This window comes from Eretmochelys imbricata, chromosome 3, assembly GCF_965152235.1.
Source record: "Eretmochelys imbricata isolate rEreImb1 chromosome 3, rEreImb1.hap1, whole genome shotgun sequence".
Taxonomy (NCBI): domain Eukaryota; kingdom Metazoa; phylum Chordata; order Testudines; family Cheloniidae; genus Eretmochelys; species Eretmochelys imbricata.
The window spans coordinates 436,806-463,823 of record NC_135574.1 but is presented as its reverse complement, the minus strand read 5'-3'; the positions used below and the strand labels follow the sequence as shown (position 1 = coordinate 463,823).

The window sequence follows — 27,018 nt, the reverse complement described above, 5'->3', positions numbered from 1 at the left end:
TCCAGTCGCTGGCTGGGAGCAGAAGTGGGCGGGCGGGCAGGGGCTGCATCTCCAGTTGCTGGCTGGGAGCAGAAGCGGGCGGGCAGGGGCTGCATCTCCAGTCGCTGGCTGGGAGCAGAAGTGGGCGGGCGGGCAGGGGCTGCATCTCCAGTTGCTGGCTGGGAGCAGAGGCAGGCGGGCAGGGGCTGCATCTCCAGTTGCTGGCTGGGAGCAGAGGCAGGCGGGCAGGGGCTGCATCTCCAGTTGCTGGCTGGGAGCAGAAGCGGGCGGGCAGGGGCTGCATCTCCAGTTGCTGGCTGGGAGCAGAAGCGGGCGGGCAGGGGCTGCATCTCCAGGTGCTGGCTGGGAGCAGAAGCGGGCGGGCAGGGGCTGCATCTCCAGGTGCTGGCTGGGAGCAGAAGCAGGCGGGCAGGGGCTGCATCTCCAGGTGCTGGCTGGGAGCAGAAGCGGGCGGGCAGGGGCTGCATCTCCAGTTGCTGGCTGGGAGCAGAAGCGGGCGGGCAGGCAGGGGCTGCATCTCCAGTTGCTGGCTGGGAGCAGAAGCAGGCGGGCGGGGGCTGCATCTCCAGTTGCTGGCTGGGAGCAGAAGCGGGCGGGCAGGCAGGGGCTGCATCTCCAGTTGCTGGCTGGGAGCAGAAGCGGGCGGGGCAGGGGCTGCATCTCCAGTCGCTGGCTGGGAGCAGAAGCGGGCGGGCAGGGGCTGCATCTCCAGTTGCTGGCTGGGAGCAGAAGCGGGCGGGCGGGGGCTGCATCTCCAGTCGCTGGCTGAGAGCAGAAGCGGGCGGGCGGGCAGGGGCTGCATCTCCAGTTGCTGGCTGGGAGCAGAAGCGGGCAGGCAGGGGCTGCATCTCCAGTTGCTGGCTGGGAGCAGAAGCAGGCGGGCGGGCAGGGGCTGCATCTCCAGTCGCTGGCTGGGAGCAGAAGCGGGCGGGCAGGCAGGGGCTGCATCTCCAGTTGCTGGCTGGGAGCAGAGGCGGGCGGGCAGGCAGGGGCTGCATCTCCAGTTGCTGGCTGGGAGCAGAGGCGGGCGGGCGGGCAGGGGCTGCATCTCCAGTTGCTGGCTGGGAGCAGAGGCGGGCGGGCAGGCAGGGGCTGCATCTCCAGTTGCTGGCTGGGAGCAGAGGCGGGCGGGCGGGCAGGGGCTGCATCTCCAGTTGCTGGCTGGGAGCAGAAGCGGGCAGGCAGGGGCTGCATCTCCAGTTGGTGGCTGGGAGCAGAGGCGGGCGGGCGGGCAGGGGCTGCATCTCCAGTTGCTGGCTGGGAGCAGAAGCGGGCGGGCAGGGGCTGCATCTCCAGGTGCTGGCTGGGAGCAGAAGCGGGCGGGCAGGGGCTGCATCTCCAGTTGCTGGCTGGGAGCAGAAGCAGGCGGGCAGGCAGGGGCTGCATCTCCAGTTGCTGGCTGGGAGCAGAAGCAGGCGGGCGGGCAGGGGCTGCATCTCCAGGTGCTGGCTGGGAGCAGAAGCGGGCGGGCAGGGGCTGCATCTCCAGTTGCTGGCTGGGAGCAGAAGCGGGCAGGCAGGGGCTGCATCTCCAGTTGCTGGCTGGGAGCAGAAGCGGGCAGGCAGGGGCTGCATCTCCAGTTGCTGGCTGGGAGCAGAAGCAGGCGGGCGGGCAGGGGCTGCATCTCCAGTCGCTGGCTGGGAGCAGAAGCGGGCGGGCAGGGGCTGCATCTCCAGTTGCTGGCTGGGAGCAGAAGCAGGCGGGCGGGCAGGGGCTGCATCTCCAGTCGCTGGCTGGGAGCAGAAGCGGGCGGGCAGGCAGGGGCTGCATCTCCAGTCGCTGGCTGGGAGCAGAGGCAGGCGGGCAGGGGCTGCATCTCCAGTTGCTGGCTGGGAGCAGAAGCGGGCGGGCAGGCAGGGGCTGCATCTCCAGTCGCTGGCTGGGAGCAGAAGCGGGCGGGCAGGCAGGGGCTGCATCTCCAGTCGCTGGCTGGGAGCAGAAGCGGGCAGGCAGGCAGGGGCTGCATCTCCAGTCGCTGGCTGGGAGCAGAAGCGGGCGGGCAGGGGCTGCATCTCCAGTCGCTGGCTGGGAGCAGAAGCAGGCGGGCGGGCAGGGGCTGCATCTCCAGTCGCTGGCTGGGAGCAGAAGCGGGCAGGCAGGCAGGGGCTGCATCTCCAGGTGCTGGCTGGGAGCAGAAGCAGGCGGGCAGGGGCTGCATCTCCAGTCGCTGGCTGGGAGCAGAAGCGGGCGGGCAGGGGCTGCATCTCCAGGTGCTGGCTGGGAGCAGAAGCGGGCGGGCAGGGGCTGCATCTCCAGTTGCTGGCTGGGAGCAGAAGCGGGCGGGCAGGGGCTGCATCTCCAGTCGCTGGCTGGGAGCAGAAGCGGGCGGGCAGGGGCTGCATCTCCAGTCGCTGGCTGGGAGCAGAAGCGGGCAGGCAGGCAGGGGCTGCATCTCCAGTTGCTGGCTGGGAGCAGAAGCGGGCGGGCAGGCAGGGGCTGCATCTCCAGGTGCTGGCTGGGAGCAGAAGCGGGCGGGCAGGCAGGGGCTGCATCTCCAGTCGCTGGCTGGGAGCAGAAGCGGGCAGGCAGGCAGGGGCTGCATCTCCAGTCGCTGGCTGGGAGCAGAAGCGGGCGGGCAGGCAGGGGCTGCATCTCCAGTTGCTGGCTGGGAGCAGAAGCGGGCGGGCAGGCAGGGGCTGCATCTCCAGTTGCTGGCTGGGAGCAGAGGCAGGCGGGCAGGGGCTGCATCTCCAGTCGCTGGCTGGGAGCAGAGGCGGGCAGGCAGGGGCTGCATCTCCAGGTGCTGGCTGGGAGCAGAAGCGGGCAGGCAGGGGCTGCATCTCCAGTTGCTGGCTGGGAGCAGAAGCGGGCGGGCGGGCAGGGGCTGCATCTCCAGTCGCTGGCTGGGAGCAGAAGCAGGCGGGCAGGGGCTGCATCTCCAGTTGCTGGCTGGGAGCAGAAGCGGGCGGGCAGGCAGGGGCTGCATCTCCAGTTGCTGACTGGGAGCAGAAGCGGGCGGGCAGGCAGGGGCTGCATCTCCAGTTGCTGGCTGGGAGCAGAAGCGGGCAGGCAGGGGCTGCATCTCCAGTCGCTGGCTGGGAGCAGAAGCGGGCGGGCGGGCAGGGGCTGCATCTCCAGTTGCTGGCTGGGAGCAGAAGCGGGCGGGCAGGGGCTGCATCTCCAGGTGCTGGCTGGGAGCAGAAGCGGGCGGGCAGGGGCTGCATCTCCAGTCGCTGGCTGGGAGCAGAAGCGGGCGGGCAGGCAGGGGCTGCATCTCCAGTTGCTGGCTGGGAGCAGAAGCGGGCGGGCAGGGGCTGCATCTCCAGTTGCTGGCTGGGAGCAGAAGCGGGCGGGCAGGCAGGGGCTGCATCTCCAGTCGCTGGCTGGGAGCAGAAGCGGGCAGGCAGGGGCTGCATCTCCAGTTGCTGGCTGGGAGCAGAAGCGGGCGGGCAGGCAGGGGCTGCATCTCCAGTTGCTGGCTGGGAGCAGAGGAGCGGGCGGGCAGGGGCTGCATCTCCAGTTGCTGGCTGGGAGCAGAAGGCGGCGGGCCAGGGGCTGCATCTCCAGTCGCTGGCTGGGAGCAGAAGCGGGCGGGCAGGCAGGGGCTGCATCTCCAGTCGCTGGCTGGGAGCAGAAGCCGGAGCAGGGCTGCATCAGTTGCTGGAGCAGAGCGGGCGCAGGGGCTGCATCTCCAGTTGCTGGCTGGGAGCAGAAGCGGGCGGGCAGGGGCTGCATCTCCAGGTGCTGGCTGGAGGCAGAAGCGGGCAGGCAGGGGCTGCATCTCCAGTTGCTGGCTGGGAGCAGAAGCGGGCGGGCAGGGGCTGCATCTCCAGGTGCTGGCTGGGAGCAGAAGGGCGGGCAGGCAGGGGCTGCATCTCCAGTTGCTGGCTGGGAGCAGAAGCGGGCGGGCAGGCAGGGGCTGCATCTCCAGTTGCTGGCTGGGAGCAGAAGCGGGCGGGCAGGCAGGGCTGCATCTCCAGTTGCTGGCTGGGAGCAGAAGCAGGGCGGCAGGCAGGGGCTGCATCTCCAGTTGCTGGCTGGGAGCAGAGGCGGCGGGCAGGGGCTGCATCTCCAGTCGCTGGCTGGGAGCAGAAGCGGGCGGGCGGGCAGGGGGCTGCATCTCCAGTTGCTGGCTGGGAGCAGAGGCAGGCGGGCAGGCAGGGGCTGCATCTCCAGGTCGCTGGCTGGGAGCAGAAGCGGGCGGGCAGGGGCTGCATCTCCAGTCGCTGGCTGGAGCAGAAGCGGGCGGGCAGGCAGGGGCTGCATCTCCAGTTGCTGGCTGGGAGCAGAAGCGGGCGGGCAGGGGCTGCATCTCCAGTTGCTGGCTGGGAGCAGAAGCGGGCGGGGCCGGCAGGGGCTGCATCTCCAGTTGCTGGCTGGGAGCAGAAGCGGGCGGGGCAGGGGCTGCATCTCCAGGTGCTGGCTGGGAGCAGAAGCAGGGCGGAGCAGGGCTGCATCTCCAGGTGCTGGCTGGGAGCAGAAGCGGGCGGGCAGGGGCTGCATCTCCAGTTGCTGGCTGGGAGCAGAGCGGGCGGGCAGGCAGGGGCTGCATCTCCAGTTGCTGGCTGGAGCAGAGCAGGCGGGCAGCAGGGGCTGCATCTCCAGTTGCTGGCTGGAGCAGAAGCGGGCGGGCAGGCAGGGGCTGCATCTCCAGTTGCTGGCTGGGAGCAGAAGCGGGCAGGCAGTGGCTGCATCTCCAGTCGCTGGCTGGGAGCAGAGGCAGGGCGGCAGGCAGGGGCTGCATCTCCAGGTGCTGGCTGGGAGCAGAAGCAGGCGGGCAGGGGCTGCATCTCCAGTCGCTGGCTGGGAGCAGAAGCGGGCGGGCGGGCAGGGCTGCATCTCCAGTCGCTGGCTGGGAGCAGAAGCGGGCGGGCAGGGGCTGCATCTCCAGTCGCTGGCTGGGAGGAGAAAGCGGGCGGGCAGGGGCTGCATCTCCAGTCGCTGGCTGGGAGCAGAAGCGGGCGGGCAGGCAGGGGCTGCATCTCCAGTTGCTGGCTGGGAAGCAGAAGCGGGCGGGGCAGGCAGGGGCTGCATCTCCAGTTCGCTGGCTGGGAGCAGAAGCGGGCAGGCAGGCGGCTGCATCTCCAGTTGCTGCCGCTGGGAGCAGAAGCGGGGCAGGGCAGGGGCTGCATCCTCCAGTTGCTGGCTGGGAGCAGAAGCGGGCGGGCAGGGGCTGCATCTCCAGTTGCTGGCTGGGAGCAGAGGCAGCGGACAGGCAGGGGCTGCATCTCCAGTCGCTGGCTGGGAGCAGAAGCGGGCGGGCGGGCAGGGGCTGCATCTCCAGTTGCTGGCTGGGAGCAGAAGCGGGCGGGCAGGGGCTGCATCTCCAGGTGCTGGCTGGGAGGAGAAGCGGGCAGGCAGGGGCTGCATCTCCAGTTGCTGGCTGGGAGCAGAAGCGGGCGGGCAGGGGCTGCATCTCCAGGTGCTGGCTGGGAGCAGAGGCGGGCAGGCAGGGGCTGCATCTCCAGTCGCTGGCTGGGAGCAGAAGCGGGCGGGCAGGCAGGGGCTGCATCTCCAGTTGCTGGCTGGGAGCAGAAGCGGGCGGGCAGGCAGGGGCTGCATCTCCAGTTGCTGGCTGGGAGCAGAAGCAGGCGGGCAGGCAGGGGCTGCATCTCCAGTTGCTGGCTGGGAGCAGAGGCAGGCGGGCAGGGGCTGCATCTCCAGTCGCTGGCTGGGAGCAGAAGCGGGCGGGCGGGCAGGGGCTGCATCTCCAGTTGCTGGCTGGGAGCAGAGGCAGGCGGGCAGGCAGGGGCTGCATCTCCAGGTGCTGGCTGGGAGCAGAAGCGGGCGGGCAGGGGCTGCATCTCCAGTCGCTGGCTGGGAGCAGAAGCGGGCGGGCAGGCAGGGGCTGCATCTCCAATTGCTGGCTGGGAGCAGAAGCAGGCGGGCAGGGGCTGCATCTCCAGTTGCTGGCTGGGAGCAGAAGCAGGCGGGCAGGGGCTGCATCTCCAGTTGCTGGCTGGGAGCAGAAGCGGGCGGGCAGGGGCTGCATCTCCAGTTGCTGGCTGGGAGCAGAAGCGGGCGGGCAGGGGCTGCATCTCCAGTCGCTGGCTGGGAGCAGAAGCGGGCGGGCAGGGGCTGCATCTCCAGGTGCTGGCTGGGAGCAGAAGCGGGCGGGCAGGGGCTGCATCTCCAGTTGCTGGCTGGGAGCAGAAGCGGGCGGGCAGGGGCTGCATCTCCAGTTGCTGGCTGGGAGCAGAAGCGGGCGGGCAGGCAGGGGCTGCATCTCCAGTTGCTGGCTGGGAGCAGAAGCGGGCGGGCAGGCAGGGGCTGCATCTCCAGTTGCTGGCTGGGAGCAGAAGCGGGCGGGCAGGCAGGGGCTGCATCTCCAGTTGCTGGCTGGGAGCAGAAGCGGGCAGGCAGGGGCTGCATCTCCAGTCGCTGGCTGGAGCAGAGGCAGGCGGGCAGGCAGGGGCTGCATCTCCAGGTGCTGGCTGGGAGCAGAAGCAGGCGGGCAGGGGCTGCATCTCCAGTCGCTGGCTGGGAGCAGAAGCGGGCGGGCGGGCAGGGGCTGCATCTCCAGTCGCTGGCTGGGAGCAGAAGCGGGCGGGCAGGGGCTGCATCTCCAGTCGCTGGCTGGGAGGAGAAGCGGGCGGGCAGGGGCTGCATCTCCAGTCGCTGGCTGGGAGCAGAAGCGGGCGGGCAGGCAGGGGCTGCATCTCCAGTTGCTGGCTGGGAGCAGAAGCGGGCGGGCAGGCAGGGGCTGCATCTCCAGTCGCTGGCTGGGAGCAGAGGCGGGCAGGCAGGGGCTGCATCTCCAGTTGCTGGCTGGGAGCAGAAGCGGGCAGGCAGGGGCTGCATCTCCAGTCGCTGGCTGGGAGCAGAGGCGGGCAGGCAGGGGCTGCATCTCCAGTTGCTGGCTGGGAGCAGAAGCGGGCGGGCAGGGGCTGCATCTCCAGTTGCTGTCTGGGAGCAGAAGCAGGCGGGCAGGCAGGGGCTGCATCTCCAGTTGCTGGCTGGGAGCAGAAGCAGGCAGGCAGGGGCTGCATCTCCAGTTGCTGGCTGGGAGCAGAAGCGGGCGGGCAGGGGCTGCATCTCCAGTCGCTGGCTGGGAGCAGAAGCGGGCGGGCAGGCAGGGGCTGCATCTCCAGTCGCTGGCTGGGAGCAGAGGCGGGCAGGCAGGGGCTGCATCTCCAGTCGCTGGCTGGGAGCAGAAGCGGGCGGGCAGGCAGGGGCTGCATCTCCAGTTGCTGGCTGGGAGCAGAAGCGGGCGGGCAGGCAGGGGCTGCATCTCCAGTTGCTGGCTGGGAGCAGAAGCGGGCGGGCGGGCAGGGGCTGCATCTCCAGTCGCTGGCTGGGAGCAGAAGCGGGCGGGCAGGCAGGGGCTGCATCTCCAGTCGCTGGCTGGGAGCAGAAGCGGGCGGGCGGGCAGGGGCTGCATCTCCAGTCGCTGGCTGGGAGCAGAAGCGGGCGGGCAGGGGCTGCATCTCCAGTTGCTGGCTGGGAGCAGAAGCGGGCAGGCAGGGGCTGCATCTCCAGTTGCTGGCTGGGAGCAGAAGCGGGCGGGCAGGGGCTGCATCTCCAGTTGCTGGCTGGGAGCAGAGGCAGGCGGGCAGGCAGGGGCTGCATCTCCAGTCGCTGGCTGGGAGCAGAAGCGGGCAGGCAGGGGCTGCATCTCCAGTTGCTGGCTGGGAGCAGAAGCGGGCGGGCAGGCAGGGGCTGCATCTCCAGTTGCTGGCTGGGAGCAGAAGCGGGCGGGCAGGCAGGGGCTGCATCTGCAGTTGCTGGCTGGGAGCAGAGGCAGGCGGGCAGGGGCTGCATCTCCAGTTGCTGGCTGGGAGCAGAAGCGGGCGGGCGGGCAGGGGCTGCATCTCCAGTTGCTGGCTGGGAGCAGAGGCAGGCGGGCAGGCAGGGGCTGCATCTCCAGGTGCTGGCTGGGAGCAGAAGCGGGCGGGCAGGGGCTGCATCTCCAGTCGCTGGCTGGGAGCAGAAGCGGGCGGGCAGGGGCTGCATCTCCAGTTGCTGGCTGGGAGCAGAAGCGGGCGGGCAGGGGCTGCATCTCCAGTTGCTGGCTGGGAGCAGAAGCGGGCGGGCAGGGGCTGCATCTCCAATTGCTGGCTGGGAGCAGAAGCGGGCGGGCAGGGGCTGCATCTCCAGTTGCTGGCTGGGAGCAGAAGCGGGCGGGCAGGGGCTGCATCTCCAGTTGCTGGCTGGGAGCAGAAGCGGGCGGGCAGGGGCTGCATCTCCAGTCGCTGGCTGGGAGCAGAAGCGGGCGGGCAGGGGCTGCATCTCCAGGTGCTGGCTGGGAGCAGAAGCGGGCGGGCAGGGGCTGCATCTCCAGTTGCTGGCTGGGAGCAGAAGCGGGCGGGCAGGGGCTGCATCTCCAGTTGCTGGCTGGGAGCAGAAGCGGGCGGGCAGGCAGGGGCTGCATCTCCAGTTGCTGGCTGGGAGCAGAAGCGGGCGGGCAGGCAGGGGCTGCATCTCCAGTTGCTGGCTGGGAGCAGAAGCGGGCAGGCAGGGGCTGCATCTCCAGTTGCTGGCTGGGAGCAGAAGCGGGCAGGCAGGGGCTGCATCTCCAGTCGCTGGCTGGGAGCAGAGGCAGGCGGGCAGGCAGGGGCTGCATCTCCAGGTGCTGGCTGGGAGCAGAAGCAGGCGGGCAGGGGCTGCATCTCCAGTCGCTGGCTGGGAGCAGAAGCGGGCGGGCGGGCAGGGGCTGCATCTCCAGTTGCTGGCTGGGAGCAGAAGCGGGCGGGCAGGCAGGGGCTGCATCTCCAGTCGCTGGCTGGGAGCAGAGGCGGGCAGGCAGGGGCTGCATCTCCAGTTGCTGGCTGGGAGCAGAAGCGGGCAGGCAGGGGCTGCATCTCCAGTCGCTGGCTGGGAGCAGAGGCGGGCAGGCAGGGGCTGCATCTCCAGGTGCTGGCTGGGAGCAGAAGCGGGCAGGCAGGGGCTGCATCTCCAGGTGCTGGCTGGGAGCAGAAGCGGGCAGGCAGGGGCTGCATCTCCAGTTGCTGGCTGGGAGCAGAAGCGGGCGGGCAGGGGCTGCATCTCCAGTTGCTGTCTGGGAGCAGAAGCAGGCGGGCAGGCAGGGGCTGCATCTCCAGTTGCTGGCTGGGAGCAGAAGCAGGCAGGCAGGGGCTGCATCTCCAGTTGCTGGCTGGGAGCAGAAGCGGGCGGGCAGGGGCTGCATCTCCAGTCGCTGGCTGGGAGCAGAAGCGGGCGGGCAGGGGCTGCATCTCCAGTCGCTGGCTGGGAGCAGAAGCGGGCGGGCAGGGGCTGCATCTCCAGTCGCTGGCTGGGAGCAGAAGCGGGCGGGCAGGCAGGGGCTGCATCTCCAGTCGCTGGCTGGGAGCAGAAGCAGGCGGGCGGGCAGGGGCTGCATCTCCAGGTGCTGGCTGGGAGCAGAAGCAGGCGGGCAGGCAGGGGCTGCATCTCCAGTTGCTGGCTGGGAGCAGAAGCAGGCGGGCAGGCAGGGGCTGCATCTCCAGTCGCTGGCTGGGAGCAGAAGCGGGCGGGCAGGCAGGGGCTGCATCTCCAGTTGCTGGCTGGGAGCAGAAGCGGGCGGGCAGGGGCTGCATCTCCAGTTGCTGGCTGGGAGCAGAAGCGGGCGGGCAGGGGCTGCATCTCCAGTCGCTGGCTGGGAGCAGAAGCGGGCGGGCAGGGGCTGCATCTCCAGTCGCTGGCTGGGAGCAGAAGCGGGCGGGCAGGGGCTGCATCTCCAGTCGCTGGCTGGGAGCAGAAGCGGGCGGGCAGGGGCTGCATCTCCAGTTGCTGGCTGGGAGCAGAAGCAGGCGGGCAGGCAGGGGCTGCATCTCCAGTTGCTGGCTGGGAGCAGAAGCGGGCGGGCAGTGACACCCCATGGAGGTGATGGGATGGGACAGAGTGAGAAGCAGCACAGGGAAGGCAGCAGTGACCATTAAAGGGAAGCAGCACATGGCTGCTGTCTATAGGGATGCTGAGTTGGGAACCTGGGACGCAGAGTAGTGAGGCAGGCCCAGGTTCCCCCCAGAGGAGTGGCCTAAGCCCCAAGGAGAGGAGAAAAGGCATTAAATGCCCAAGAAAGGGGCTTGGAGTTTAAACAGGGCTGAAGACCCTGCAGAGGGCCAGCCTTTTGTTGGACTTTGTTACTCTGGAAGGGGACTTAACTGCAAGGAGTGACCTGGCCGCAGAGCGGGGCAATAAGAACTCATAAAGGCAGAGAGCCCACAGGCAGGAAGCTGGGGGCCCTGCTCTGTATCAGGGCAGGCATGGACATCAAGCCCAGGAGGAGCTGAGAACTAAGCCCAGAGATAAGCACTGGGACAGGTCCTTGTGGACCTTCTCCCCCGGAAGGGGTTCATCCATCCGTTCACCTATTAACCGAGTGACTTGCCTGGGGGGCTGAGCCACTGAGGACCTGCCTGATCAGGGCGACAGCCAGCGAGGCGCTGGCTGCACAGAAATGGAAAGTGCAGGGTCGCACCCAGCCAACAGGAGGCGCTCACGAGAAGTGAGTGTGCCCCATCACTTTCCTCCAGCAGGGAAAAGTGCTCCGCCTCAGGACTGACCCTCTGCAGGGAGCTGGTGGGAACAGAGAACTTGGTACGAGCCCCCTGCAGCCCAACACGACAAGGGAGCTGGTCCCCATTGCTCTGCCCCTGCTCTGTACTGGGGGAGCTTGGGTGACGTTAGCAGGTGTCCAGCGCGGGCAAGGCTGCATGCCAGGCAGCGCTGCGCCTCTCTAGGACGGGCTGTTCCAGTAGCGAGGGGCTGCGTATCACCCTCACCTCTGCTGCCCCGGCGCAGGATTTAGTGGAGGAACCTGTGCAGGTGCCACCCCACGGCAGGATGCCCCAGACGCTCTGGGTCTGGGCTGTGCAGCAGGAAATGTCCCCCCCGGCCTTGTGTCTCCTGTGGAGCTCGGCTCCACGCTGGGCAGAGGCTTGCCTCTATTCCGCCTGCGTGGCTGTAATACCAGAGATGCTGTGCTAGGTCCTGCCGTGGCTTTACTCCCTCGCCTCTGGTCCTGGGGCCTCTGCTCCCGACGCTCCCAGACTGACAAACTTGCCACACTGGGACACTGCATGAGCTATTGCAACAGCCTCGTGGTTCTAGCTGGGTCTCCTTGTCCCCCGTTGAGCAGCCCGGCCCCAGGAGCCCTGAGCGAGCAGCGGGGAACGAAAGGCTTCTGCGGAGGTGGCTTCTGCACCGAGCACAGATGGCTCCTCTCCAGGGCCGGGCACAGCCCCTGCCAAGAGCCCCCAGGAGCCTCTTTCCAGCCCCTCTGCAAGCCACCCCCCCTTCTGCCCCCTCACCGGGGGCAGGCTGAACAGCGAGGGGTCTGACTTTAACCAGGGCTCCTCTGTAGCTCGGCATTGCAATACAGCACCAGCCCTAGCTGCCCCCACGGGGATTCCCGCGTGGCAGCCCCAACTCCCCTCGGTTCCCAGAACCTGCTTCCGTGGGCTGTGGGGCCCCGCAGGGAATTTATCTCGCAGGGCCCAGTGACCAACCTCCCAACCAGAGCGTGTGGCAAGGGCTCTGCCCTTACCTTGGTTGGAGCTGTTGGAGGGGAGGCGATCGGTCTCTTTCAGGGTCCGGAAATGGACCCTCTTGCTGGCCTGGCTCTCTCCATGTAGGCTGATGCTCTGCACCTGGATGATGTAGTCTGCGTCCTCCGCCAGGTCCCACAGCACACAGGCCCGGTTTGTGGTGTTCACCTCCCGGATGAACCGCTGCATTTGCCCGTCCTGCCGCTGCCAGAGTGGGAGAGAGACTGTCAGTCACAGGGAGGGCTCCCCTGCCCTTCTGGAAACGGGTTAGTGAGGGCAAGTCGCCAGCATGGGTGGGTGGAGGCATGGTGATCTCTGAGCTCCTGGGAGACTCTGCTGGGCTGTTCACGTGCAGGGCAGCGATAGTCATGTGAATAGCAGTATTTCTAGAGCCCCCATGCCATTGTACAGTCACACAGACAAACTCCTCCCTTGCAAAGCCCCGCCCAGAGTGGGGACCCTGCCCAGGGCAGCAGGGAGGGGATGGGGCTCAAGACCGGCCTGAAGCACACCCCTTTTGTAGAGGGGTTTCAAGGTGGGGGTGGCCAGGAGGGTGGGGCCAAGTCAGTCCTACCCCCTGGAGGCCCGATGGCCTGCTGGCCCCAGAGAGGATGATGAGAGATGGGTGGGGTCGGAGCTGATGCCCCAGCAGTGGGATGGCCAGAAAAGGAAGAAGGAGCCTGCATAACCCATGGCCAGCACTGCTCATGGTGCATCCCTCGGGTGGGGTGGGGTTCCCGGGAAAGCCCTTCCCAAGGGAAGGGGAGGCAGTGTGGAGGCTATGGGGACGAGGGGCAGAGACACCTTGGGGGCAGAGCCTGGTGTACCTGCTGTGAGATGGCATAGCCAATGATGACGTCTCCTTCTGGGACATCCCACGAGACGGTGGCGGAGTTTGCCTTCAGGTGCGTAACAGTCACATTGACTGGGGCCGGCGGCCTAGCTGTGAACCAGGAGAGGGAGCAGAAAGCCAGTGTGCAGGAAAGCGGGGACAAGACCAAGATCACTTCGTGCGCTATAAAATTACCGAGCTGCTTCGTTGCCTGGGTCCCAGCTCCAACCAGCCTGTACAACGACCGGCATCTGAGGATGACCATAGCAACAGCCCTTCTGCCACGGCCTGACTGGGCTTCGCAGCGTGCGCAGACTGCATAGCCAAGGACGCAGATTTGGCCTAATCGTTCTGAGAGGCAGGGTGGGGAAGTGGAGGCGCCATGGGCAGGGCTGATGAGGGGGAGACAATTGTACTAGGGCCTCAGTTCAGGTCCCCCTAAAGCAGCTTAGTGTCTATGTAAATAAAGTTAAATGGGAGGGGGTGGGGCCCCAGCAAACAGGATGTACCAGCAGCCCAAATTTCCCTCAGCTGGTCCGTTCGTGGGTCTCCCACGGCAGAGGCATAGGTTCTATTCCCTGCTCTGCCAGCTGTGACCTTTTGCAGCCTCTGAGAGCTGATTGTAGGATGGAGGGACTGATGCTTGTCAGCCTCCTTGCTCAGTGATAAGGGTGCAAAGGGCAGAGAGCTAGGGACACCTGCTGCCTTGATTCCCAGCCCAGTGGACCGCCTCCTAGGCCAAACTGGGAGCCCTGCCATTCTCCAGGCCAGGCCATCCTTTGCTGAGCCCTCTGGAAAGTGGCCACTTTGTGCTGGTGTTTTCTTTTCCGATAAGTAGAAATTGTTCCCTACTGGAGGAGGGCTGAAAGGCTGTGGAGCCCTGGAGGTTTGCAGCACCCAGAAGGGGGATGTGCAGGCCGGGTGAACCCCAGTGTTGGTGGATGCTATGGCTTCCATGTGAAAGGGGCGCAAACCCAGGCCACGCATGAAAGCAGCGGACGATGACTGCAGCCGTGAGCCTCGGCAGCACTGCCCACTCCCAGGGATGTTTTAAAGCACATTCCCGTTTCCGCTCCAGAGTGCAAAGGTCCTGTCAAAGGCAAAAGCCTGATGCAGCCACTTCCAGTGCCTCTCCAGTTGTTGGTTGTGGCCTGTTGTGCTGGGGGCTAGAGGAGATGTGGTCCCTGCCCATCTAAGGAGAGATCTTTAAGGGCTCCCTAAGCGCCCTGACTGCCTGAGGATTCCCACTCACTGGGTTTCCTGCAGGGCCCCAGCCCCACCATGACAGGTGTTCACCACTCTGGGCATTGCTTTCCCTTCACCCTGCTTTTGTTTTCCCTTCCTGAATAAGCTCTGAAATAGCAGCAGAGAAACTCCCACAGCAGCTTTTGCAGCAGGTCTCTGTCCTGAGCAATGTGACGCAGCTGCAGAAACAGCCAAAGCCAGCCTCCCTTAGTGCTTGGGGAATGTCGCATATGTGCCTGTCTGCACACCCAGGCACAAATCCTGTCCCTACCAGCCTGCACAGATGTTAGTGCACGCCCAGAGTGACAGGGCACGGTGTGTTTGAACATCCGGCCCAGCCGGTCCTGGAGCAGGGGCTGCATGGGAGTGAGGTGATGGGAGGCACAGGACTGGCAGAGGGACTCATTGATGCAAGAGGACCCAGAGAGATTTGAAACAAGGGCAGGGAACTAGCCTGAGGCTCCAGCTGGAGAGATGCAGCAAACCCATTAGTAACCCCTGACTTGGCTCCGTGGTGCCTGGGCTCGTAGGAGCAGCCCAGCAGGGACACTAGGGCACAGTGCAGGACTTGGCCAGCGCAGGGTGGGGCTGGGCACGTGTTTCATGGCCCAAGCAGCCGAAGGGAGTGTGAGTTGAGGAGGTAAAGCCATTTCCTCCCCAAATGTAGGCCTCTGCATCTGACTGCTTCACCCTGGGCAGAGGGCTGCCAGTGGGGGCTGGGTGGGGTAACTAGCATCCGTGCATGCTGGTAGGGAGAGGATTTGTGCCTGGGTGTGCAGACAGGCACATACGCGACATTCCCAAGCGCTAAGGGGAGCTGGCTTTGGCTGTTTCTGCAGCTGCTCGTGTAGGGCAGAGATCTGGTGCCAAGCTGTGCTGGCCTGTCTGGGGTTGCACTGTGCTCAGCTCCTCTGAGCCCACAGGTCACCAAGGACTCTGGCGTGGGTGCTGGGCCCTCCTGCATCCTCCAGCCCAAGGAGGGAGACCCTCAAACTCATTATGGCCTTGGGCCCTCCTAGGGCTCAGCCCAGGCGGGGCAGGGATCTATTCACTCTGGCCCTGGGCACCCCATCTCCATCCACAAAGTCACGCAGGCCGGCTACAGGGGTAAGGCCACTGCTGCTCAGGCCTGGAGGAGGCACATGGGAGCAGGTCCTGTGCTCCGTGACCAACTGGGGATTCCCACAGGTGGCAGCCAGGAAAGCGGGGTGAGGGGGGCGTGGTGCTCCCTTTGCTATTTAACATTTTTATTAATGACCTGGAAGAAAATGTAAAACTACACAACAATTGGGTGAGTGGTAAATAATGAAGAAAACAGGTACTGATTGCTTGGGGAGCTGGGCACGGGCAAACAATATGCCTTTTAATACTGCTAAATATATACATTTGGGAACCAAGAATGCAGGCTGTATTTACAGGATGCGGGAACTCTACCCGGGGAAATAGTGACTCTGAAAAAGATTTGGGGGTCGTGATGGATAATCGGCTGAGCATGGGTTCCCAGTGTGACACTATGGCTAAAAGGGCTAATGCCACCCTTGGATGCATAAATGGGAATCTTGAGTAGGAGTAGAGAGGCTATTTGGCATTGGTGCGACCACTGATGGGATACTGTGTCCAATTCAAGAAGGACGTTCACGGTGCTTAATTTGTGCCAGGGCTTGGCAGCTCATAGCCCTGGCACCTCTGGGCTGCATCAGTTACGAATGTAAAAAATTGCTTGAGTCCCAGCACCTTTTACGTTACAAATTAAGCCCTGGATATTCCTCAATTGGAGAGGGGTCAGAGAAGAGCCATGAGATGGATTAAAGGATTAGAAAACCTGCCTGAGAGCTCTTAGAGCCTATTGCTAAGCCTGATTAGCTGAACCCAGAGAAGGTTAAGGAGTGCGTGAGGGGGTTTCTACTCCACACAAGGCCTGAGTAGGTAAAACGGGCCATTAACCTCACGACAGGCTGCACCTGGAAGAGAGTCTGGGCTGATCTGCTCAGTCTCACTGATGATGCCCAGCTGGGCAGGGGCAGGCTGAGCAAGTATAAAACCAGGACGTAAGGCACAAGAGGAGGCTCTAGGAAGGAGTTCTGCAACCGTTCCCTTGAGAGGGGCGCTGCCAAGAGACAAGCAGGTGGCCTTGGGGGAGTGAGCCCTGGGGTCTTGCCTGGGAAATACAAACTCTGGCAAGAACCTGAGAGCAGGTGAAATACAGGGGCCAGCTCTGGGGTTTTTGCTGCCCCAAGTTCTGAGAGTGCAACTACCCAAGCAAGAAAAAAGAAAGGGAAAGGGGGGGCCGGAATGTCGCCCCTGGAATTGCGTCGCCCCAAGCAGTGTTTGCTTTGCTGGTGCCTCCAGCTGGTCCGGTGAAATAGCCCCCGGGAGCAGAGGAAACTCTGGTCACCTGGATGGAAGCCCAGGGAAACAGCCGCCGGGTCCGAGTGTGTAGCTGGTGGTTGTTAGACACAGGGTCCCTGGGTTGGAAACTGGAATAGTGGGCGGGCCTGGGTTCCCCTGTTGGCCCCTGGGAGGTGGACTGGAAGACTGCCTGAGACAGCTTATCCAGAGGGACTTTGTGGGAGGGGAGGACCGTAGTGAGCTGGCTGAAGGGCCAGGTCATGAAGAGGGAGCATCACATGGGTTGAGAGCTAATCCCCAGATGAACCACAAGGAGGCGCCCCACTGGTGAGCCGTAAACCCCGTGACAGGACGATTAGATCACAGTCTATCGGTACCTACATGGGGAACAAATAGTTAACAGTGAGCTCTTCAGTCTAGCAGAGTCCGGTACAACACGATCCATGGAAATAAGGGGAATTGCCCACTGGAACAATTTCCCAGGGGTTGTGGTGGATTCTCCAGCACTGACCACTTTTCAGTCCAGATTGGCTGTTTTTCTAACAGCTGCTCTCGGAAGGACTGTGGGGCAGTCCTCTGGGCTGTGCGATACAGGGGGGTCAGACTGGCTGATCGCAGTAAGCCTGTCTGGCCTGGGGATCTAAGCAGATACTCCTGGTCCAGGGCTCTGTCCAAGTGCCTTGCAGACAGGCAGGCCAGATAAGGGTCGGGCTGACACCGAGAGTGGTGCCAACATTCACTAGCGGCTCTTCTCGGGGTCTGTGTTAATCCGTGCTGGTTTGCTATTTATTACGGGCCACGGTGTGACCCACGAGTCCCCGGCACACACACAAACCGGCACGCGTGCACAAACGAGCACACGGATGATGCCGACACGCACACACTCATTGCTGAGCAGGTGCTCGTGAGAGGAGCCTGGTTGCCGTCCAGGGAGAGGCATATGCAAAGCTTCCCCCCGCGCGTGCTGTGCCGTGCCAAGGGCCACACTAGCATGAAGGAGGCCTGGCTCAGCCCTGTCCCGAAGAGCGCGCAGTCCAAGGTGACAAAGGGGAAGTGTGGGGAAGACTGTGACATGCGCAGCTGAGAGGCGGGCTGACCCACGGCTTGATCTGGGAGTGCCCCCAGAGGCCCCGTCAGCGTCAGACCTGCTGTGTGCCGCACACCGGTTGGGCCCCCCCAGTCTGTCAGTTCTCAGTCCTTTTCCTGCAGTGGGTCTCCAGGATGGATTTGGATGGGGGTAGAGCCTGCCTACAAGGGTGTCCCAACAAGCACCCGTTGGGTGGGCCCATTGGGGAGGGGCGGGGAGAAGATGGGGGTGGATGTGTAGGAAGAGTGGATGAAATGGGGAGGAGGAGCAGGTGACGTGGTCTGAATGACAGGCCGGGCTGAGGTTTGGCGGGATCTGCATGAACTGGAAGCCAGAGGGGAGGTTGGTCTGCAGGGCCAGAGAGCAGAGGGTGGCGGGTGTCTGTTGTTGGCCCAGGACCAGTGCCCTGTACCCAGCCTAAGAGCACACTAGCTCTCCTCCTGTCTCCTGGGATTTCCTCCGTATTCCAAGCTGCAGGGGGCCAGGAGCTGCTCAGGCAGCCCTTCGAGGATTTGTGGGGGCTGCTGACTGAGCGTGGCTTTGCAGCGGGAATCCAGGAGAAGCCTGTGGCAGAACCGGAGGCAGTGGTGTGGCTGTGAGAGCGTGGGAGCGCTGTGGCGGGGGGTCCCCAGAACAGAGGGGGACAGTGTGGCTGGGCTGGGGAGAGGGAGGCTGAGGTCTCAGTGAGGGGCAGAGTCACATGGTTGGGCGATTCAGCTGGGGGTGCAGTACATCTGACCCCCCTGTTGTTCCACTAAGGGAAACCCTTTCTGATGGGATGTCTGCCCCACTTCCCCACCTCTTGGGGAAGCCGACTGGGGGAGCAGGGGCAGGCCCATCTTTCTCGCCCCACCCCTGCAGGAGCCAGGGGACATTTTGCTCTGGGGAGAGGAGAGGCGAGGCAGCAGCGACACCGTCCTTATGGGTCGCTGGCAGGCGGGATCAAACCAGGGACCTCTGGCGCTTAGTGCACGAGCTACAAGCCACCTGGTGCTTAGCTAAGGCTGTGGGCAGACTCCTTTTCTCTCTCTCTCTCTCTCTCTCTCTCTCTCTCAGTGGCCTCGGTGCACTCGAGGGGACAGAAGCCCAGCCCAGGAGGTGTGTGGGTTACGCTTGCAGGACGGGAGGGTGGAGGAGGAAGCAGGAAGATTCCAGCAGCTCAGGGCCACTATGCACCTCCCTCGCCGGGCGCAGTGGGTCAGCCCGCTCCCTGCAGCCTGGCTGTGGGGACAGACCCCTGCGGCAGCCCCAGGCCTGGGAGAGGGGGCTGAAGAGGCGGGGCAGGGGCTGGGCGGGTGTAGGCAGTGGCAGATTTAGAGTTGGGGGGGGCCCTGTGCACAGCAGGGGGCCCAGCCAAGAAAAAGAACATTTTCATCTCCCCCCTGCCCCCCACTTTTCATTCTTTTTGGATCCCCCTTGTCCACGTTTGCTGACCCCCTCAAAGAACTCTAATAGATTGGTGAGGCATGATTTCCCTTTCTAAAAGCCATGTTGGCTTTTCCCCACAAATCGTGTTCATCTGTGTGTCTGATAATTCTGTTCTTTACCACAGTTTCAACCATTTTGCCTGGCAGTGAAGTTAGGCTTACTGGCCTGTAATTGCTGGAATCACCTCTGGAGCCTTTTTAAAAAATTGGTGTCAAGTTAACTACCCTCCAGTCGTCTGGTACAGAAGCTGATTTAAATGATAGGTTACATACCATAGCTAGTCATTCTGCAATTTCATATTTGAGTTCCTTAAGAACTCTTGGGTAAATACCATCTAGTCCTGGTGACTTATTTCTGTTTAATGTATCAGTTGTTTCAAAACCTTCTCTACTGACACCTCCATCTGGGACAGTTCCTCAGATTTGTCACCTAAAAAGACTGTCTCAGGTGTGGGAATCTCCCTCAGCCTCTGCAGTGAAGACTGATGTAAAGAATTCATTTACCTTCTCAGCAATGGCTTTGTCTTCCTGGAGTGCTCCTTTAGCACCTCCATGGGCCAGAGGCCCCACTAATTGTTTGGCAGGCTTCCTGCATCTGATGTACTTAAACATTTTTTTTTATTGTTAGCTGCACGATGTTTTAAATGTAACGAGCCAGGGCATGTAAAGGCCAACTGCCCCAAGAACCCAAACAGATTACAGTTCATTGCACTGGAATCACACTAGAGGTCCTCAGGTCCAGATACCTCCCAGATACCCTCGGAGTGGAGGGAAACTGTGAGTGTGGGCGGGAAGAAGGTCACTGCGTGGAGGGACACCGGAGCACAAGTGTCAGCTATCCACGCTTCCTCAGTGGACTCCAATTTAATCAACCCAGAGATCCAAGTGACTATTCAACCCTTCAAGTCCAACTCTTTCAATTTGCCTACAGCCAAGTTGCGTGTCCAGTACAAGGGCTGGTCAGGAACGTGGACTTTTGCAGTCTATGATGATTATCCCATCCCCATGCTGTTGGGGGAAGACTTGGCCAATCATAGAATCATAGAATAGAATCATAGAATATCAGGTTGGAAGGGACCTCAGGAAGTCATCTAGTCCAACCCCCTGCTCAAAGCAGGACCGATCCCCGACTAAATCATCCCAGCCAGGGCTTTGTCAAGTCTGACCTTAAAAACATCTAAGGAAGGAGATTCCACCACCTCCCTAGGTAACGCATTCCAGTGTTTCACCACCCTTCTAGTGAAAAAGCTTTTCTTAGTATCCAACCTAAACCTCCCCCACTGCAACTTGAGACCATTGCTCCTTGTTCTGTCATCTGCTACCACTGAGAACAGTCTAGAGCCATCCTCTTTGGAACCCCTTTCAGGTAGTTGAAAGCAGCTATCAAATCCCCCCTCATTCTTCTCTTCCGCAGACTAAACATCCCCAGTTCCCTCAGCCTCTCCTCATAAGTCATGTGTTCCAGTCCCCTAATCATTTTTGTTGCCCTCCACTGGACTCTTTCCAATTTTTCCACATCCTTCTTGTAGTGTGGGGCCCAAAACTGGACACAGTACTCCAGATGAGGCCTCACCAATGTTGAATAGAGGGGAACAATCACGTCCCTCGATCTGCTGGCAATGCCCCTACTTATACATCCCAAAATGCCATTGGGCCTTCTTGGCAACAAGGGCACACTGTTGACTCATATCCAGCTTCTCGTCCACTGTCACCCCTAGGTCCTTTTCTGCAGAACTGCTGCCGAGCCATTCGGTCCCTAGTCTGTAGCGGTGCATGGGATTCTTCCGTCCTAAGTGCAGGACTCTGCACTTGTCCTTGTTGAACCTCATCAGATTTCTTTTGGCCCAATCCTCCAATTTGTTTAGGTCCCTCTGTATCCTATCCCTACCCTCCAGCGTATCTACCTGTCCTCCCAGTTTAGTGTCATCTGCAAACTTGCTGAGGGTGCCTCCAGATCATTTATGAAGATATTGAACAAAACCGGCCCCAGGACCGACCCTTGGGGCACTCCACTTGATCCAACTAGACATGGAGCCATTGATCACTACCCGTTGAGCCCGACAATCTAGCCAGCTTTCTATCCACCTTATAGTCCATTCATCGAGCCCATACTTCTTTAACTTGCTGGCAAGAATACCGTGGGAGACCGTGTCAAAAGCTTTGCTAAAGTCAAGGAACAACACGTCCACTGCTTTCCCTTCATCCACAGAGCCAGTTATCTCATCATAGAAGGCAATCAGATTAGTCAGGCATGACTTGCCCTTGGTGAATCCATGCTGACTATTCCTGATCACTTTCCTCTCCTCTAAGTGCTTCAGAATTGATTCCTTGAGGACCTGCTCCATGATTTTTCCAGGGACTGAGGTCAGGCTGACTGGCCTGTATTTCCCAGGATCCTCCTTCTTCCCTTTTTTAAAGCTGGGCACTACATTCGCCTTTTTCCAGTCATCTGGGACCTCCCCCAATCGCAATGAGTTTTCAAAGATAATGGCCAATGGCTCTGCAATCACATCCGCCAACTCCTTTAGCACTCTCGGACGCAACGCATCCGGCCCCATGGACTTGTGCTCATCCAGCTTTTCTAAATAGTCCCGAACCACTTCTTTCTCCACAGAGGGCTGGTTACCTTCTCCCCATGCTGTGTTGCCCAGGGCAGTAGTCTGGGAGCTGACCTTGTTCATGAAGACAGAGGCAAAAAAAGCATTGAGTACATTAGCTTTTTCCACATCTTCTGTCACCAGGTTGCCTCCCTCATTCAGTAAGGGGCCCACACTTTCCTTGACTTTCTTCTTGTTGCCAACATACCTGAAGAAACCCTTCTTGTTACTCTTAACATCTCTTGCTAGCTGCAACTCCAGGTGTGATTTGTGCTTCCTGATTTCACTCCTGCATCCCTGAGCAATATTTTTATACTTTACTTTTATACCCAATCATGTGAAGTCAGCCAAGAGGGTGGGAATGGTCACCCGCAGCCAGACTAAACCAGCCGTCATGCCTAGCACTGTTCTGGAAACTTCCACCAGGACCCGGTCAGAGGTGATGGAACCGGACCCCATGCCAACGTCAGCAACAGCAGTATTGGATCCAGTCCCAGAGACCCAGACAGAGCCAGTCCCAGAACCGGAACCGGCGGAACAACTCGCACCAGACCCATTGCCAGCACTGAATCCAGTACTTGCAACCCCAACACCAGAGGGCCCCACCGAACCTGAACCGGCAGCAGCCGATAAACCTACCCAAGAGGCTCAGCCGGAGCCTGAACCCCAACATAGGGCACCAGTGGAGAGCGGTTCACAGTCAACGGAAGCAGCCCCATCCCCTACATCGCTTCCAGAGGGACCAAGCCTAGGTGCACAATCCAATGAGGAACTGATGTCTCCAGCATCAAGGGAACAGTTCCAGACCGAACAGGAAGCGGATGAAAGCCTCCAGAGAGCTTGGACGGCGGCACGGAGCAACACACCGCCTCTCAGATCTTCTAATTGATCCAGGTTTGTTGTAGAAAGAGGACTTTTATACAAGGAAACTCTTTCTGGTGGACACCAGGAAGACTGGCATCCTCAGAGACAGTTGGTAATTCCAACTAAATACCGGGCCAAGCTCTTGAGCTTAGCCCATGATCACCCTAGTGGCCATGCTGGGGTGAACAGGACCAAAGACCGTTTGGGGAGGTCATTCCACTGGGAGGGAATGGGCAAGGATGTTTCTACCTATGTCCGGTCTTGTGAGGTATGCCAAAGAGTGGGAAAACCCCAAGACCAGGTCAAAGCCCCTCTCCAGCCATTCCCCATCATTGAAGTTCCATTTCAGCGAGTAGCTGTGGATATTCTGGGTCCTTTTCCGAAAAAGACACCCGAGGAAAGCAGTACATACTGACTTTCATGGTTTTTGCCTCCCGATGGCCGGAAGCAGTAGCTCTAATCAACACCAGGGCTAAAAGTGTGTGCCAGGCACTAGCAGACATTTTTGCCAGAGTAGGTTGGCTCTCTGACATCCTCACAGATGCAGGAACTAATTTCCTGGCAGGAACTATGGAAAGCCTTTGGGAAGCTCATGGGGTAAATCACTTGGTTGCCACTCCTTACCACCATCAAACAAATGGCCTGGTGGAGAAATTTAATGGGACTTTGGGGGCCATGATTCATAAATGAGCACTCCAATGATTTGGACCTAGTGTTGCAGCGGTTGCTCTTTCCCACAGAGCTGTATCACATCCCAGTTTAGTGTTTTCACCATTTGAACTTGTATATGGCCGCGAGGTTAAGGGGCCATTACAGTTGGTGAAGCAGCAATGGGAGGGGTTTACGCCTTCTCCAGGAACTAACATTCTGGACTTTGTAACCAACCTACAAAACACTCTCCGAACCTCTCTAGCCCTTGCTAAAGAAAACCTACAGGATGCTCAAAAAGAGCAAAAAGCCTGGTATGATAAACATGCCAGAGAGCGTTCCTTCAAAGTAGGGGACCAGGTCATGGTCTTAAAGGCGCTCCAAGCCCATAAAATGGAATTGTCGTGGGAAGGGCCATTCACGGTCCAGGAGCGCCTGGGAGCTGTTAATTATCTCATAGCATTCCCCACCTCCAACCAAAAGCCTAAGGTGTACCATATTAATTCTCTAAAGCCCTTTTATTCCAGAGAGTTAAAGGTTTGTCAGTTTACAGCCCAGGGAGGAGACGATGCTGAGTGGCCTGAAGGTGTCTACTACGAAGGGAAATGTGCTGGTGGTGTGGAAGAGGCGAAGCTCTCCATGACCCTTGGGCATATGCAGCGACAGCAGATCCAGGAGCTGTGCAGCTATGTGCCGATGTTCTCAGCCACCTCAGGACTGACTGAACGGGCATGCCACTCCATTGACACAGGTAATGCTCACCCAATTAGGGTCCAACCTTACCGGGCGTCTCCTCAAGCTAAAACTGCTATAGAACGGGAGATCCAGGACATGCTACAGATGGGTGTAATCCGCCCCTCTGAAAGTGCATGGGCATCTCCAGTGGTTCTAGTTCCCAAACCAGATGGGGAGATACGCTTTTGCATGGTCTACCGTAAGCTAAATGCTGTAACTCGCCCAGACAACTATCCAATGCCACGCACAGATGAACTATTAGAGAAACTGGGACAGGCCCAGTTCATCTCTACCTTGGACTTAACCAAGGGGTACTGGCAGGTACCGCTAGATGAATCCGCCAAGGAAAGGTCAGCCTTCACCACCCATGTCGGGCTGTATGAATTTAATGTCCTCCCTTTCGGGCTGCAAAATGCACCCACCACCTTCCAAAGACTGGTAGATGGTCTCCTAGCGGGATTAGGAGAATATGCAGTCGCCTACCTTGACGATGTGGCTTTATTTTCGGATTCCTGGGCAGAACACCTGGAACATCTACAAAAAGTCTTTGAGCGCATAAGGGAGGCAGGACTAACTGTTAAGGCTAAGAAGTGTCAAATAGGCCTAGACAGAGTGACTTACCTTGGACACCAGATGGGTCAAGGAACTATCAACCCCCTACAAGGCCAAAGTGGATGCTATCCAAAAGTGGCCTGTCTCCACGTCAAAGAAACAGGTTCAATCCTTCTTAGGCTTGGCCGGTTATTACAGACTATTTGTACCGCAATACAGCCAAATCGCCACCCCACTGACAGACCTAACCAAAAAGAAACAGCCAAATGCTGTTCAGTGGACCGAAGAGTGTCAGAAGGCTTTTAACCAGCTTAAAGCGACACTCATGTCTGACCCTGTACTAAGGGCCCCAGACTTTGACAAACCGTTCCTAGTAACCACAGATGCGTCCGAGCGTGGTGTGGGAGCAGTTTTAATGCAGGAAGGACCGGATCAAGAATTGCACCCTGTAGTGTTACTCAGCAAGAAGCTGTCTGAGAGGGAAAGCAACTGGTCAGTCAGTGAAAAAGAATGTTACGCCATTGTCTACGCCCTGGAAAAGCTGCGCCCATATGTTTGGGGACGGCATTTCCACCTGCAAACTGACCACGCTGCATTATGGTGGCTTCATACCGCCACGGGAAATAACAAAAAACTTATTCGGTGGAGTTTAGCTCTCCAAGATTTTGATTTCGACATCCAACACATCTCAGGAGCTTCTAACAAAGTGGCTGATGCACTCTCCCGTGAAAGTTTCCCAGAATCAACTGGTTAAAATCGTCCTTGAGATGTGGAAAATATTCTTAGTCTTTATGTACTTGGTAGTATATTTAGAGGTGCATGTGTCTTATTAACTCTATTTTCTCCTAGAGCTCCAGGAAGAAATCCCAGCCAGCGTTTCACCCTAGCTGTGATTTGGGGAGCGTGTCATAAATATAAAGGGAAGGGTAAACCCCTTTAAAATCCCTCCTGGCCAGAAGAAAAACCCTTTCACCTGTGAAGGGTTAAGAAGCTAAAGGTAACCTCGCTGGCACCTGACCAAAATGACTAATGAGGAGACAAGATACTTTCAAAAGCTGGAGAGGGGGAGAAACAACGGCCCTCTCTGTCTGTGTGATGCTTTTGCCGGGGACAGAACAGGAATGGAGTCTTAGAACTTAGTAAGTAATGTAGCTAGATATGCGTTAGATTCTGATTTCTTTAAATGGCTGAGAAAATAAGCTGTGCTTAATAGAATGTAGATTCCTGTTTTTGTGTCTTTTTGTAACTTAAGGTTTCAGAATCATAGAATCATAGAATATCAGGGTTGGAAGGGACCTCAGGAGGTCATCTAGTCCAACCCCCTGCTCAAAGCAGGACCAAGCCCCAACTAAATCATCCCAGCCAGGGCTTTGTCAAGCCTGACCTTAAAAATATCTAAGGAAGGAGATTCTACCACCTCCCTAGGTAACGCATTCCAGTGTTTCACCACCCTTCTAGTGAAAAAGTTTTAACTAATATCCAACCTAAACCTCCCCCACTGCAACTTGAGACCATTACTCCTCGTTCTGTCATCTGCTACCACTGAGAACAGTCTAGAGCCATCCTCTTTGGAACCCCCTTTCAGGTAGTTGAAAGCAGCTATCAAATCCCCCCTCATTCTTCTCTTCTGCAGACTAAACAATCCCAGTTCCCTCAGCCTCTCCTCATAAGTCATGTGTTCCAGTCCCCTAATCATTTTTGTTGCCCTCCGCTGGACTCTTTCCAATTTTTCCACATCCTTCTTGTAGTGTGGGACCCAAAACTGGACACAGTACTCCAGATGAGGCCTCACCAATGTTGAATAGAGGGGAACGATCACGTCCCTCGATCTGCTGGCAATGCCCCTACATATACATCCCAAAATGCCATTGGCCTTCTTGGCAACAAGGGCACACTGTTGACTCATATCCAGTTTCTCGTCCACTGTAACCCCTAGGTCCTTTTCTGCAGAACTGCTGCCGAGCCATTCGGTCCCTAGTCTGTAGCGGTGCATGGGATTCTTCCGTCCTAAGTGCAGGACTCTGCACTTGTCCTTGTTGAACCTCATCAGATTTCTTTTGGCCCAATCCTCTAATTTGTCTAGGGCCCTCTGTATCCTATCCCTACCCTCCAGCGTATCAACCTCTCCTCCCAGTTTAGTGTCATCTGCAAACTTGTTGAGGGTGCAATCCACACCATCCTTCAGATCTTTTATGAAGATATTGAACAAAACCGGCCCCAGGACCGACCCCTGGGGCACTCCACTTGATACCGGCTGCCAACTAGACATGGAGCCATTGATCACTACCCGTTGAGCCCGACAATCTAGCCAACTTTCTATCCACCTTATTGTCCATTCATCCAGCCCATACTTTTTTAACTTGCTGGCAAGAATACTGTGGGAGACCGTGTCAAAAGCTTTGCTAAAGTCAAGAAACAACACGTCCACCACTTTCCCCTCATCCACAGAGCCAGTTATCTCGTCATAGAAGGCAATTAGATTAGTCAGGCATGACTTGCCCTTGGTGAATCCATGCTGACTGTTCCTGATCACTTTCCTCTCCTCTAAGTTTTGCCTAGAGGGATTCTCTGTGTTTTTAATCTGATTACCTGTAAGGTATTTACCATCCTGATTTTACAGAGGTAATTCTTTTTACTTTTTCTTCTATTAAAATTCTTCTTTTAAGAATCTGAATGCTTTTTCATTGTTCTTAAGATCCAAGGGTTTGGGTCTGTGGTCACCTATACAAATTGGTGAGGATTTTTATCCAACCTTCCCCAGGAAAGGGGATGTAGGGTTTGGGAGGATTTGGAGGGGAAAGACGTTTCCAAAAGGGCTCTTTCCCAGTTATATACCGGTTAGACATTTGGTGGTGGCAGCGATAAAGTCCAAGGGCAAAAGGTAAAATAGTTTGTACCTTAGGGAAGTTTTAACCTAAGCTGGTAAAAGTAAGCTTAGGAGGTTTTCATGCAGGTCCCCACATCTGTACCCTAGAGTTCAGAGTGGGGAAGGAACCTTGACAGACTCTTTGGCTAGTTGCTCTTCAAATTCTTTTTTGTCCTGCCTAATTATATTTTTACCCATGTTGTGCCAGAGTTTATGCTCCTTTCTATTTTCCTCAGTAAAATTTAACTTCCAATTTTAATGCACCCTAAAAGATGTCTTTTTCCCTCTGACAACTTGCTTGACTTTGTTTAGCCATGAAGGCACTTTTTTGGCCCTCTTACTAAGTTTTTTAATTAGGGGTATAATTTAATTTGAGCCGTTGTTATGGTGTCTTTAAAAAGTTTCCAT

At 59.3% G+C, this 27,018-nt stretch overlaps 1 protein-coding gene across 1 annotated transcript in view; it reads right to left on the bottom strand.

The window, feature by feature from the left end:
• Positions 1-27,018, bottom strand: part of FNDC4 (fibronectin type III domain containing 4) — a 64,588-nt gene that overhangs the window by 19,670 nt on the left and 17,900 nt on the right. The window contains exons 2-3 of the mRNA XM_077811474.1: positions 12,236-12,351; positions 11,408-11,612 (exon numbers count right to left, since the gene is read on the bottom strand). Coding sequence (XP_077667600.1) covers positions 11,408-11,612; positions 12,236-12,351 — 321 coding nt within the window. The remainder of the gene's footprint in view (positions 1-11,407; positions 11,613-12,235; positions 12,352-27,018) is intronic.